Source organism: Mus caroli, chromosome X (genome assembly GCF_900094665.2).
Source record: "Mus caroli chromosome X, CAROLI_EIJ_v1.1, whole genome shotgun sequence".
NCBI lineage: Eukaryota > Metazoa > Chordata > Mammalia > Rodentia > Muridae > Mus > Mus caroli.
The window spans coordinates 89,281,437-89,296,146 of record NC_034589.1 but is presented as its reverse complement, the minus strand read 5'-3'; the positions used below and the strand labels follow the sequence as shown (position 1 = coordinate 89,296,146).

Below are 14,710 nucleotides of genomic sequence, written 5' to 3'. Positions count from 1 at the left end.
GTGCTTCCTCTCCCACTGAGGCCAGACAAGGCAATCCTCTGCTACATAAGTGCTGGGAACCATGGGCCAGCCCATGTATGCTCTTTGGTTGATGGCTTAGTCTCTGGGAGCTCCCAAGCGTCCAGGTTAGTTGACACTGTTGGTCTCCCTATGGGGTCACCATTCCCTTCAGCTGCTTCAGTCCTTCCCATAGCTCTTCCATAGGGGTCCCCTGGTTGTCTGTAAGTATCTGCATCTGTCTCAGTCAGCTGATGGGTAGAGCCTCTCAGAAACTGTAGCTGCCATTCCAGCCCCTCAAATTGGGGAAGTGACCAGACCCCACATCCTAGACTTCCCTAAGGTCATTTTCTAACAGTTATAATGGCAGTTCCCAGACCTAAGGCAGGAGAGTGGCCAGGCAACCACCCTACAAGAAAAAAATATCCCACCAATCCCTGAACCTGCCCAAAAGATCAACCCCAGGCCACCCTGAAAAGCCAAGAAGCCCACCCCATCCCCACCCCATCCCCACCCCATCCCCACCCCACCAAGAAACGTTTTATAAACCTCGTGTTCTGCTCACTTGTCTGCTGCTCTTGCTCCAGCAGAGGAAGCCACCCTCCTGAGGTTTCCCAATAAATCTCTAGAGTGAACACTTCCCTGCAGGGAACACTTACAAACACTAGATTTAATTTCAAAGGATTATTGAATTAATAACTGTTAACCATTGATCATTACATTATTTTACTCACTACCATGGTATTATGAAGCCACGTCTTACCTACATTCAATCACTGTGCTATCTCTTGCTGTATTTCTGTATTTTCTTCTTCAGTGTGAGGTTTTTAAATTTTCAGGCTAGGGAGATGGCTCAACTGTTAAGAGAGCTTGTAGTGCAAACCAACAACCTGAGTTTGATTCATGGAACACATGTAAAAAGGCAGATGTGGTAACATGTATCTGTAATCCTAACACTTGTATGGCCATATGGGATTCCGAGACCTGAGAATGTAGAACTCCCAGGCCACCTATCCTGGAGGATGCTGCACAGCAGAAACAAAAGAAACTGCTTTAACAATGTTGAATGTAAGACCGGATTCCCAAAAGATGCTCTCTGACTTCCTTTCTACGTATGCACACATATGGGCACACACACAATAAATATGTAACTTTGAAAAAGAAATGCATGTTTGTAATTCATCTGCCCTTTCAAATGGGGGTTGTTTGCTTGTTTGCTTTTAGCATGCCTTGAATACTAGGGGTAAGGATTAGCACTACTCGGGATATAAGTACTTGGAAATTTAAAAAATAAAATTTTATTTTTTTAATAAAAATTTTAAAAATACAATACCCTTCACCTACTCCCTTATAAAAACTTTTAAAAACTATTTTAAAAGCAGTTTAGAAAACTAGTATATCATAAGACCATCAGTTAGGAAAAGTGTAAAAATAAATATAAGAATGGAATTCAAAACATTAAAATTTAATTCAGGAATTGCCAATCAAGCTGGCAAAAGCTTTTGGGGAATAATTATTGGCCAATTACCATGTAAATTTATTGATGTGGAAAAAGTTCCGTTAGACTACTGCACAGCAAGTAAAAATAGTCTAAGCCTCCACTAGAGAACAGAGTGAGCTTTTTGACTCAGTGACAAATGAGAAAGAATATCTGTAATTGGGCATGTACCGTATACGTACAATACATATTGTATATGTAATTGGGCATGTATTATATATATCAAGTGAGAGATACAGTGCTATGACTGGACAGAACAGTCTGACTGCAAACAATCTCATTTATTTTTTAATCTTCTCATACAAAAACTGGAGCAAGGTTTCAATACTGACTGCCTAAACTTTTGAAGACATTCAGCATAGAGGAAAAAAAAAGTATCCTTACTGGAGACTGAGAAATACATGTAAAATTAGGGTTGAGGTAGTAGCTTAGTGGATGAAGTATTTGCTAAGCAAGCGTGTAGACCAGAGTTGGGATTCCCACAACCTAGGTCATTTTGGTTGCCTATAACCCTAGAACTTGAGAGGCAGGGAGGGGATTCCTGGGCCAAGTGGTAGCCAGAATCAGTAAGCTCTGTGTTCAGTGAGACCATGCTTCATTAAAGTGAAGAGCAACTTTGCAACATTCTACAGCAGCTTTGGGCCTTCTGGTGCACATGTGTTTTATACACACACTGCATACTCCATACAGATTCTACCTGCATATATGCACATCTACATATGCAAAAAGAGGTATATGTGAAATGACGTGCATTTACAAATTCTACATAATATTAATTTGAGAATAAAAGGACTTTGCTGAAACCTAATTTAGCATATGAACTTTATATAAACATTGACTCTAAAACTACAAGTTTAAAGGTAAGTGTGAGAAAAGAAAACTCTCTTTAGAAGTTAGGAGAGATTTCTTATAAAACAATCTGCCAGAGTAGAGAGTGTGGGACAGAACTGTGTGGGAAGTGAATATTAAATATTCTACATGCTGTTGTACAAAATTGCCAGCTGTTCTCTCTGGGACATAAGTGAAGCTGCCCTCNNCTTCCTGTCACATGGCAAGTTCATTCAGNAGGGTTTTAGTCTTTGTTCATTTCTCTGATTTCGATGGTGTTGGAACATTACCACACACGAAATATTTGATAAAGCATCTCCTGAATTCTAAGACTAGTTCACTCTTTTAAAGAGTAGCCTTGGGTCAAATTTTTCTTCCTGTCAATGGCCAATTAGAAGAAATTAATGGAAAAAAATCATGAATTATTTTTAATTTATAATAAACTATATTTGTAATATTTATAATTTGTAGTGTTCATAATAAACTATACACATGACATAAAACTTCAAAATGAAATGATGATTTTAAACGTTTTTGACAATTTCTTGTGTATAGACAGTGTGTTGTGAGCACATCCCTGCTGTCATGACTTGCTCTTATCTGCCTCTCACTCCTGCCCATGACAGTCTCTGCTAGTCATCCCTGTGCAGGTAGTAGCAGCTGCGTGTGTTCTTTTTTTTTTAATTGATTATTTTGTTTCCATTTCAAATGGTATCCCCTTCCCAGTCAGTCTCCCTGCCACAAACCCCCTGCCCCATTCCCGTCCCCTTTGCTCCCCCACCCACCCACTCACTCCTGACTCACCCCTCAAGCATTCCCCTACACTGGGGAATCAAGCCTCCACAGGACCAAGGGCCTCCCCTCCCTTTGATGCTAGATAAGGCTATCCTCTGCTACATATGTATCTGGAGCCATGGGTCCCTCCATGTGTACTCTTTGGTTGGTGGTTTAGTCCCTGGGAGCTCTGGAGGAGGTGGGGGGGGGGTTGGTTGTTTCATATTGCTGTTCTTCCTATGGGGTTGCAATCCCCTTCAGCTCCTTCAGCCCTTCCCCTAACTCTTCCATTGGGGTCCCTAGGCTCAGCCCAATGGTTGGCTGTCAGTATCTGCACACATATTAGTCGCATGCTCACAGAAACTCTCAGAGGACAGCCGTGCTAGCAAGCACTTCTTGACATCAGCAATAGTGTTGGGGTTTGGTGTTTGCAGATGGAATAGGGCTATCTCTGGATGGCCTTTCCTTCAGTCTCTGCTTCATTTTTGACCCCGTGTTTCCTTCAGACAGGAACAATTCTGGGTTAAAGATTTTGAGATGCATGGGTGGCCCCATCCCTCTATCTACTGGAGATGGTCTCTTCAGCTTCTAGCTCCCTGATGTTGGGTATTTTGGCTAATGATTCCCATTGGGTCCTGGGAGCCTCTCCCATCCTTGTGTCTGGACTTAAACATTTTTTAAATAGTGACACCAACATTTTAATCATATTTTTCATTTGTTAAAGCCCTTTTAAAATTTAGATTATTTTATTTACATTCCAGTCGTTGCCCCCACCTCAGTCCCCCCTCCCACAGTTCCTCATCCCATTCCTCCTCCACCTTGCCTCCAAAAGGGCACTCTCCTTCACCCTGCCAGGTCTCCTCACTCTCTGGGGCCTCAAGACTCTCAGGGATTAGGTTGATCTTCTCCAACTGAGGCCAGACCAAGCAGTCCTCTGCTATATTTGTGCCAGGGACCCCCGGACTAACCCATGTATCCTCCTGGTTAGTGGCTCAATCTCTGGGAGCTCCCAAGGGTCCAGCTTAGTTGAGACTGCTGGTCTTCCTACGTAGCCCTCCCCTTCAGCTTCTTCAATCCGTCCCCTAATCATCCCCATCTAATTAGACTGGATTCACTTCATTTATGTAGCTCTCATAGGCAGAGGTCTAACAGCTCTAACATCACTAACAACTTGGGGGTTAGTTTTCACTGATGCAATGTCTTCTCAGGGCCATCATGCAGGGACACACACTGCTTAGTCCCTGACTTCAGTCCAATGCTTGGGTGTAAGTATCTGTGTCTGTCTCCATCAGCTGCTATTGAGTCTGTGATTGTTGGTTTCTTTTTCATGGGTAAGACATGAAAACTAATCATGCCCATTATTTTACAGTTCAATTGAACTACAATACGTGTTATTTGTATTGTCAAGTGTTTATATGGAAACTCTAATAAGAAAAGATTGCTGTGGCTGGACTTTGGCTACTTTGTGGGTTCTTTCTTTCACCCTTTCAACCCCATAACACTAGATACAAGACAAAAAAAAAAAAAAAGGATAGAGAGGAAAGGAAAGAGATTCCTGAATAAAGCCAGGGGTTAAAAAGAGGGCAGCACTTTTGTCAGACTACTTCCTGCTGATTAGGAGCAAGTTCCTTGAGGCAAGTTTGATCTTTACCATCAGAATATCTAACTTCTTGTTGTTTCTTCTTCGTACACAACAATAAGCCACAACCAACAATAACCAACAACAACCAAACAACAACCCCCCCCCCAACAACCCACCTATTGGGCCTCTAGCAGTTTTATACCGGCTGAAAAGTCCCCAGAATTCCAAATGTCACATCACTGCAGAAACTATGCAGCTGGGAAAATCATGCCCCTGCGCGAGCACAAGGCAAATCATGGTCAGCTGCTGTGAACATCTGAAGCAGCCTCACATCCCACACCTGGGATTAGGACAAAAAAACCCATATTCTTATATTTCTGTGTCTTTTAAAGAAACCAAAATCCCAGGATTCTCACTATAGAGTATTACACTGTAGTGAAGCAGAATCAAGATACTTTGAAAAGAGGGTTTATTTTGAGAGATGTATCTTTTGAGGATAGGAACAGTGACCTTTGCAGTTAAGGAAAGCACTGGGAAAACTGTTCCTGAGTATCAAAGAAAAAATGCTTTTGTGAGAAATGCAGTGTCCTGGTCCCCAGCTAAAGGTTTCCTCTGCTTTCCTTCCTGGGTCTTTGCTGCAGTGGAAGAATGTACGTTTGCCCCTTTCTTTAGGTAACATTTCCTCAGAGCTGGCCCATAAAATCCAGAGAAGCAGAGGAGGAATCTTAGGTTAAAAGTTACTAGAATTTGGGAGGGAGAAGGGGAGGAGGGCATTAGGGGATTTGGAGGGAGGGGGCTGAATAAATATGATCAAAATATATTCTACATACCTATGAAATTTTCAGAGAATAAAAATATTTTATAAAGTTGCTAAAAGCCAGTGGGTAGTTACTAACAAATCCTGAAGTGCAAGGTGTGTTGTGTATTTAGCATGCAATAAATCATGGGAAATTTTAACATAATATTAATATAGATAGAATATTGAGGTAAAGCTCTTACAGAAAATATCAGTTACTTTTATATTGCAGTGATAAAAATTATGACCAACATAACTTACAGAAAAAAAAAGTTTATTTTGGCTAATGGTTCCAGAGGGATAAAAGTCCATCATGAATGATGACAGAGAAGCCCAGCAGCAAGAGGCAAGCAGGGCGACTGGATGCAGAAGCTGAGAGCTCACACACTCTACTACAAGTATGAAGCAGAGAGAGCAAACTGGACACGAGGTAAGACTATAAACCCTCAAAGCCTGCTCCCAGTGGCGTGCTTTCTCCAAGAAGGCCACGCCTTCTAATCATCCCTACCAGCACCACCACCTGGGAATCGAGTGGTCAAAGACATGAGCCTAGAGGAGTCATTCTTTATTCAAGCCATCACATTCCACTCCATGGCCTCCACAGGCTCATGGTTAGATCATCATTCGAACTGCATCCAGTCAAGCTTAAAAATGTCCCCAGTCTTTAATGGCCCCAACACTGCTTAAAAGTCCACCATCCAAAGTCTCTTATGATACTCAAGGCAATCTCTTAATTGTAGCTCCCTGTAAATTTAAAAAAAAAAAAGAAAAAAGCAAATTACACATTTCCAACATACAATGGCAAAGAATAAAATTCCAAAACGGAGGAAATGGAGCATAGAAAGGAAAAATGGGCCAAAGGAAGACAACCCAGAAGGGCACAAAACTAAATCTTGTAGCTCTACGTCCCATGTCAAATGATTTAGATGGCTCTGTCCTTTCAGTTTTGCTACCTGAAACATAAATCTAATTAGACTGGATTCGCTTCATTTATGTAGCTCTCGTAGGCAGAGGTCTAACAGCTCTAACATCACTAACAACTTGGGGGTTAGTTTTCACAAACAAACCGGGCCATCATGCAGGGACACACACTGCTTAGCCTCACTGGCTCTCTGAAATCAGCTATGAATCTACAGCCCCTTCATTCTTTCATTTTTCATCCCTCTGAAGCCACCACCATATGAATGACACTGTCAAATTAGGCTGTAAACTTGGGATGGCTCCACACTCCCCTGATGCCCACTAACAGCAGCTTATGTTTGCTATTGCATTCCAGGAACAGAAACCATCTGAGATTCTCTTTCCCAAGTCAGAAGCTTAGCTGGGTGGAGTCTTGTCCTGAAGGGACCCCTCCACTTATTCAAGTGCAGAGCAGGCCTCTCCTTAATGGTGTTAACCTCCTTAACAATTACAGTCCCTCTTCTAGCCAATCTTTATCTCTGCAATCTGTACATTTTGAATTTCTTTTTTCCCATTTTCTTTATCATAGACTCGCAAAAGCATTATCAATAATCATGCCACAAACACAGCATTATGCAGAACTGTAATTTCCTGTGCCAAAGAAATGACTTCACAGTTCTCACAAACTAGAAAAAAGATATTGTTAAAATAACCATATTATACAAAATAATTTATAGATTCAAGGCAATTCCTGTCAAAATACTAGTGGCATTGTCCACAGAACCAGAAAGATAACCCTAAAATTAATATGGACATACAAATGTCCCAGAATATCTTCAGGAAAAAAAAAGAACAAAGTTTGTAAGCATCATGCTATTGCATATTCAAATTGGAAGTATCTATAAAGCATGATATTGGCATATAAAAACAAAGAGCAGTATAATAGAGGAATAACTATATGCATTTATAACCAACTGACCCTTAAAAAGATGGCAAAAAAAACCAAAACAACCCAACACGGTATCAACTCACATGATATACAATGAAACACGAAGCCTTCTCTCTGTAGCAGAATCAACAGAAAATAGATCCAATGCCTTAATAGGAGATCTGAAAATGCTCAAAAAAAAAACATGTCAGAAGGGGGTCAAGGTCTAGACACATGCAACAGTTTCCTGGCTAGAACTCCCACTCTAGTTTTTCAATTTTAGCCTTATGTGAATTCTTAGGAAAAGGGCAGAAGACACCCAGTTTCTTTGCCAAAATAGCACAGAAACGGGCTCTAGTCCAACTGCTAATATTGTTCCCTTCTGAAGCCTTGTGAGCCAGACAACTGCATTCTGCTTTACTCTCCACACTAGTCTCCCATGCTCCGACTATCTGCTTAAAGCATCCAACCACTTTTCTAATCCAAAGTCTCGGTCTTCCATATTCCTCTAAAAAAATGTATATCTATCTATCTATCTATCTATATATATATATATATGGTCATGGTCTACACGGCAACAGCCTACTCTCTGGTTTCCAACCACCGGTTACTTTTCTGTTGCTGTGCTAAAACACCATGACCAGAAGCAACTTACAGAATGAAGGGTTTATTTAGGCTCACAGTTCCAGAGAGATAAGCGATCATCGTGGCAGGGAAGCATGGCAGCAAACAGCAGGCATGGCAACTGGAGCAGGAAGCTGAGAGCTCACATCCTCAACTGAAAGCAGGAAGCAGAGAGAGCACCTGGAGGTGGGGTGAGACTATAAACAATCAGAGCCCACCCCTTGTGGCATGCTACCTCCAGCAAGGCCACACCTCCTAAACCTCCCCCAAACCACATCACCAACTGAGAACCAATTCAAATATATGAGTCTATGAGGGATTTTCTTATTTAAACCATCAGAGTTAAAAGTTAATTTAGCTGGGCAGTGGTGGCGCAGGCCTTTAATCCCAGCACTTGGGAGGCAGAGGTGGAGGCGGAGGCGGAGGCGGAGGCAGGTAGATTTCTGAGTTCAAGGCCAGCCTGGTCTACAAAGTGAGTTCAAGGACAACCAGGGCTGCTACACAGAGAAACCCTGTCTCAAAAAAAAAAAAAAGTTAATTTAACATTAATTGGAGACAGTAGAAACTCTGTCAAAGGGCACTCCCCTTGTTATAGCTTTATAAATAGTTCACCATACTAGGCAAACTAGTGCTGTAGTGGTAATGGTCCTAGTTTGAAATACTGAAAAATATTAAATGTTAATAACTATTAAGGAAAATACCTAGAAGTTATACAGAAATATTACTGTATGTTTAGATCTACTGGTGGTTCTCTGTGACAGGCTGTTGCTATGCAACCACGGCTATTCTCAAACTCACGGTGTAGCCAAGGGTGGCCTTGAACACATTATCTTCTTGACTGAGCTTTCCAAATACTTACTTAGACTGCAAGCCAGTGTGCCACAATGCCAGGCTCGTATCTACTACCTTAAAAGAGCTGGACTCTGGTGTCCCCAACTTCCTGCATAATATGATCCTCACTGAACTGCAAAGAACTAATTTCTAAAATAACTTTTAAAGATTGTGACATTTTTCTCTGGAATTTATGTGTCTCTCACACACAACCATTTAGAAACTAGTTTTTGAAAATTGCCCAGATTGAATGGAAACAGTTCTGTCCTGGCTTTTCTTTTAGCCAACTGATAGGTGTGTGTGTTGTACGTGTGATACTTGTACATAATACACACATATGTTGGTAAATTACTAAAATTACTATGACATTAATGCAGCACTAAAACAACTTTGTTAAGTGACTGCCAAGAGCTTAGTGTAGTGGCTTCCATCTCGAATTTCAAGTCTCAGGATACTGAAGCAGGACAGTCACAAGCTTCAAGCCAACCTAGGGTACACAGTGGAGCCAACCTGGGCTACAGGGAAATCCTCAATAAGTTACTGCTAAGGTAGAATTTTTATCAAGCTCTAGACTGGCCAGCTTGCTGTACAAAGTTTAACACTCGACCAAGAGGAGGAACTCTTTATGACGGAAGATTAAACAATACTCATGCCATCCACACTCATGATTAAACGACTGTGCCCATCACAGTATGAGGCCCCTTCTGGATTAAGTTAGCTGATACACAACCAGTTAAAATCTTTTTCTCAAGTGGGTGCTCTGATGACCTGCCGTGGATGATGCACATAGGAGCCATACTGTTGGAACTCTGACAAGATCAGTCAGTAACGACCTGATACATGAAGTCAAGAGTTTCATGAGCACACAAAGGAAAAGACCAAGGGAAAGACACTGCCATGACCTGAGCACAGGCCCAGGTATGTGGCAGGCAGTGTCTACATCTACCGGCTTGCTCATAGTCATTAGGAAAGAAGTTTCTTGCTCCAAGTACAGAGCTATGCCTAAGAGAAACTGGTTCTGCACACTACCAGGCAACCGCTTACACTAAAACTACCCACTTACCAAGACAGAAAATTCTCCCTCTGTTGATAGTTCCAAGGGCCATAAAGTCATTCTTCCAACAATAAATCTAACTACCTTAGAATTGACAACTGGTGTTTTCCTTAAGAATTTGTGGAGAATAGATGGTAATGAACGGTAAACCCTGAGAAACAGATTCCTCATGTCAAGTCCTTGCTTTTCATAAATGACAGACACATAGTGCAACAGTGTACCTTTTCAGTAACTGTATCCACAGTGTCTTGCTCCCCAAATTTCAGTGAAAAACAGCAAAGCATGTTAAAAATGACAGATTGCAGAGAACAGTCTATTTGACTGAAACCTTAAGTATATATGTGATTTAGCTGAGCTGAACATTATGGGACCTAATGGAAGACAAACAGGATAATCATTTTCAAATAATAACTGGGTAAGTAGAAAAACTCCTTTACTAATATTAGACACAGAAAACACACTTCGGAAGGGCACTAAGATAGGTTCCATCCCACCCCCACTGCATCCCACCCTACCCCCGTAGTTTTCCTTTAGTACAAACCTGTGTGGTTTCGACAAATCCCTCATTTCAAACTATGAATGGACCTTTTTCTAAGCCCAGGTAATAAGTATATTTAATTACTTGAGAAAATAATCTAATGAAACAGTACTCCATCCCAATTTAAGCATTATTCAAACACATTTCAAATGCTGAAGTTTCAAACGCAACGTTTTATTTACATATTAGTTATCTTCATCAACATATACACACACTGGCACTGACTGTTCTCCACAGAACAAAGGATGTCTAGATATCCCAAACGGAAATGAAAACTTTAAAATATATTCTTTTTTAGGACTGTAGGCAATTACACACACATCACTTACAAAGCTATTACTGATTTGTCCAAGGAAGCAGAGTGCTATAGAGGGAGGAAACTGGAGTATGCATTCAGGAGTGACACGACTGACGTCTCAACATGAGAAAGCTGACAACACGTGGATTTTCGCTGTGAAATTTGTCTGCAAAATATGGGCACAAGTTTGTCAATGGGCAGTAGGTTGCGGTCAATCTTTCGCACATTATGGTGCAGAGGCATCAAAGGAGATTGCTTAGTCCTTCTCTGGGACCAGCTTCAGAACTTTTCCAATGGCAATTGTTTTACCCTCATCTCTTAAGGTAAAACGTCCCATCTGAGGAAAATCTTTAAATGTCTCCAGGCAGATAGTTCCTGCTGTCCTTAACCGGGCAATGCACACTTGATCTTGCTTCACAAAGCGGGGCCGTGTCTTGCTTTTTTCTCCTGACTTTTTGTCTACCAAGGAGATCAAGGCTGTTATTTCCACCTCCTCAATACAAGTATGAATGTGAAGCACCGCATTATAACCTGGGCAGATGATAGACTTGTGCTCAATAATCACTATCTGAACATCAAATGTGCGTCCGGAATGGCAAAGATTACTGGGTTCACAAAGTATGAAGCCCGGAAGAATCTCTTCCTCTTCAATCCCTTTCAGTCTGATTTTGAGGTTTTCACCTGGAGCTACAAAGTCAGTCTCGGCATCATCAGAAATTATTCCTAGAACTTCCACACTGTGCTTGTTTGGCATCATCACAAGCTGCTGGCCTTTAAAAATGGATCCTGATTCCAGCTTACCCAGGACCACAGTGCCCATATCCTTGTACTTATCCACAATTGGCAACCTAATTGGCCCATCAATTGATCTGTTGAAGTTTGGCAAACTATCCAAATATGGAATAAATGGTAATCCGGTGTACCAAGGACAGAAATCAGATTGCTCTTTAATATTTGCTCCAGTCAGTCCTGAGCAGGGCATAAAGTGAATGTCCTTTTTTGGACTGAAACCAACTTTTTTCAAAAAGGGCACCAGTTTTTCTTTACATTCTTCATATCGCTCACTGCTCCAATCTACTGTGGGGTCATCCATCTTATTAATAAGCACTATTAAGTATTTTACCCCTGCTGTTTTGGCCAGCATTGCATGTTCTCTTGTCTGTCCACCTTTTTCAAATCCAGTCTCAAATTCCCCTTTCCTGGCAGAGATCACCAGCACAGCTAAATCGGCTTGAGAGGCACCGCCAATCATATTTGGGACAAAACTCTTGTGGCCAGGGGCATCTAGGATTGTGAAGTGCTTCTTTTCCGTTTCAAAATACGCACGGCCCACTTCCACTGTTTTACCCTTGTCTCGTTCTTCCTGGTTTGTATCTAAGGCCCAGGACAAGTACCAGGTCTCTCTATTCTTCTCCTTAGCTTCTCGTTCGTATTTCTCAAGTGTCCTTCTGTCAACCATTCCTGTCAAAAACATTATTTGTCCTCCAATGGTTGACTTGCCAGCATCCACATGCCCAATGAAGACCACATTTACGTGTTCTTTCTTAGGTGCACCTGATGGTATGACCACAGATTTTGATTTCCTTACTTCCTCTTTCTCCTCCATCACTTCCTTGACACTTTCTTCTGGGGGCCCTGCATCTCCCAAAGAAGCCTCAGGCTTTGCTTCACTCACTTCTTTAAGCTCCCAAGATTCTTCTAGGGCCATCTCCACCTCTCCGTTTTCTACAACAGGTTCTGAAAGTTCCATGGTAACAGCTGAACTGGAACCCTCCCACGACACTAAAGGGCCATCTTTGGAAGGTTCCACAGGTGCTCCCCATTCCATCCCTTTACCTTCAGGCTCCCCGGCGCCACCAATGCAGGTTTCGTCGCAGCTGGAGGCTGTGGGGGCGGGCGGCTGGGCCGATCCAGGCAGGAAGGACGGCACGAACTCCGCTGCGCTTACGCTAGGCACGAAAGGTTTGGCGTGGATGTTGAGCTGACTGCTGAAGGCCAAGCTGAGATGCTTGCGCTGGGCCTCGGCTTCCGCGGCCTCAGCCGCTGCCATGGCTGCGGGGGCGATTCCATCCCCGCTCGGAGCCGAACCCGGGGCTTCCATGTCCACCTGATCCCAGCAGTCGGGAGCCGAGTCGCTGCTGCTGCCGAGATCCATGGTGTGAGCAGCCGGGGTGCGGCGGAGAAGGAGCGAGGTAGGCAGGTCAGGAGGAGAGGGTTCTACCGGTGGTAGTAAGGCAGGAACAGCCTCGGGCCACGGGCGAGCGACGCGAACCTTAGCGGCGCGGAGGCAGCTAAGCGCAGATGCTGCACTCACAGCTGCGGCGGCGGCGGCAGATATGGCCGCTCAAGGCTCAGCTCCAGTGTGTGAGCGAATCTCCTCCCCCAAATCCCAATCACTTCCGACTCCTCCACCCCTGACCCAACGCCTGTGGTGAATTGACCCCTCGCTGCCATCCGTAGGTTTGTCCCCGTTAGTTCTCAGTCAGAGGCTGAGTCTCCAAGTACAATTAAAAAAAAAAAAAAAACACGAGATTTTCTATTTATTTTGGTTCACACAATCTGACAGAATGATTTGACCAGGTTCCAATGATTAAGCCTCAGATACACCTGACTTAAAATTCTAAAATCTTCACATAAAACGAAATGAACAAATGGGAGGCAAAAAATGAGCAACAAGCGGGGTGGGAGGTCAGTAGCGCTTACACGGGGACTTATAAAATGAATCAAGATAGTAATTGCAACTTAAAATCACGAATTAATTGAAATCGAGAGGCTTTTTGCTCCCATTGATGCCCCCATCCGCTTCCATTTTAAGGATGGGGTTAATGGTCTTTTTAAATTACCAAGGAAAGCAATTTTTAACAATTATTCTAATCATTTTATATGCAAGTATCCGGACAGTAGCAGGCAGGCCATTCTCTGGAATAAGGCTACTTGTACCTTTCCAACCATCTGTAGTTGTGGGTGTACCTATATACCAGGACTTCTACAAGAATCACAGGCCATGCCCTTTCAGCCTGAAACCAGAACTGAGTTTGCAATAGGAATCAATGCAGTGACAGAGGTAAAAAGAAACTGGCTGTAAGCTCAATTAAAGCCACTATGGCCTCTAAAGTGGAGAAAATCCTTTATAGTTCTCATTAATAGACTATCACCCTCAGAAATGGTTGATATTTTATCTAAATCCTGGATGACCTTGTTTGTAAATTATAGCAATCAGAGAGGAGAAAGCTGGGGATAATCCAATTTACTTTTCCCAGGTGGAGTTGTAGGCATTTGTTTTAAATCAACTCAATAACAAAGTAAGACGTTATAAAACCAAGTGGATGACTGGTAATTTGATTACTATGTTCTCCATACTTTATGAGAATATCAGGGCCCTTGATAGTGCTCCCCATGGAACTGCCACAGCTGTGTGCTATTTATTTCCTTCCTTTACATGCCCTTGGTTCTTTTTCCTTGATAATGGTTTATTTCTTTTATTGCAGAAAAAAGAAAAATAATAGGAAAAACTGAGAAGTAAAATGTAAAGATAGACTTCTGGGCAGTACCCCGCACAGGTACTGGAACACTTTGTGACCCTAGGACAACTTTCTTTAAATGGGTTTAGGAGAATCTGTCAAGGTTTAAGGGGCTGTTGTTACATAAAGTAACCTATTCTAATACACAGAACAGATTTAGAATTTTTCCTTCTAAGACAACTGAATTAGTCATAACATACTAGCAAGTTTGCTGCTTGGGGTATCTTTTTTAGAGAACAGAGGGTTTTCTTCATTAACAGCTTTAAAGGGGAAAAAAGAAATGGTGGATTGGTGTCCTCACAGTCTGTCATTCATGGGATTCAGAAAGTGGCTAGAGGCAGGACAGAGAACAAGACAGACAGACAGACAGACGGAGGGAGAAACAGACACACAGAAACATACATTTGCTTCAGTCTACTGGAAAAATTGACCTTAGACAAAACTCTTGGTTTATGAAGGAGCACTTGTCTCCCTCTCACAAAGATTTTCCCCACTATATTTTTAAGTATATATGATATTTATTCATTTCCCCTTTTAAATG

The 14,710-nt window shown here is 42.2% G+C and overlaps 1 protein-coding gene across 2 annotated transcripts; it reads right to left on the bottom strand.

The window, feature by feature from the left end:
- Nucleotides 1–8,035: 8,035 nt before the first annotated feature.
- On the bottom strand, nt 8,036–12,988 carry LOC110287269 (eukaryotic peptide chain release factor GTP-binding subunit ERF3B). 2 transcript variants are annotated; one of them, XR_003835659.1, is made up of 2 exons: nt 10,680–12,963; nt 8,036–8,081 (listed from the first exon to the last, which is right to left on the bottom strand). XR_003835659.1 is itself a non-coding variant. In XM_021153927.1 (1 exon), the coding sequence occupies exon 1, from the start codon at nt 12,801–12,803 to the stop codon at nt 10,905–10,907; it is 1,899 nt and encodes a 632-aa protein (XP_021009586.1). In that variant the 5' UTR covers nt 12,804–12,988; the 3' UTR covers nt 10,494–10,904. The 2 variants fall into 2 exon arrangements, 1 of the variants encoding a protein (XP_021009586.1); XM_021153927.1 differs by lacking the exon at nt 8,036–8,081 and having other exon boundaries at nt 10,494–12,988.
- Nucleotides 12,989–14,710: the final 1,722 nt, after the last annotated feature.

What these genes read in the sequence shown, in the direction of transcription:
- LOC110287269 (XM_021153927.1), bottom strand. Translation starts at nt 12,803, where the DNA reads ATGGATCTCGGCAGCAGCAGCGACTCGGCTCCCGACTGCTGGGATCAG.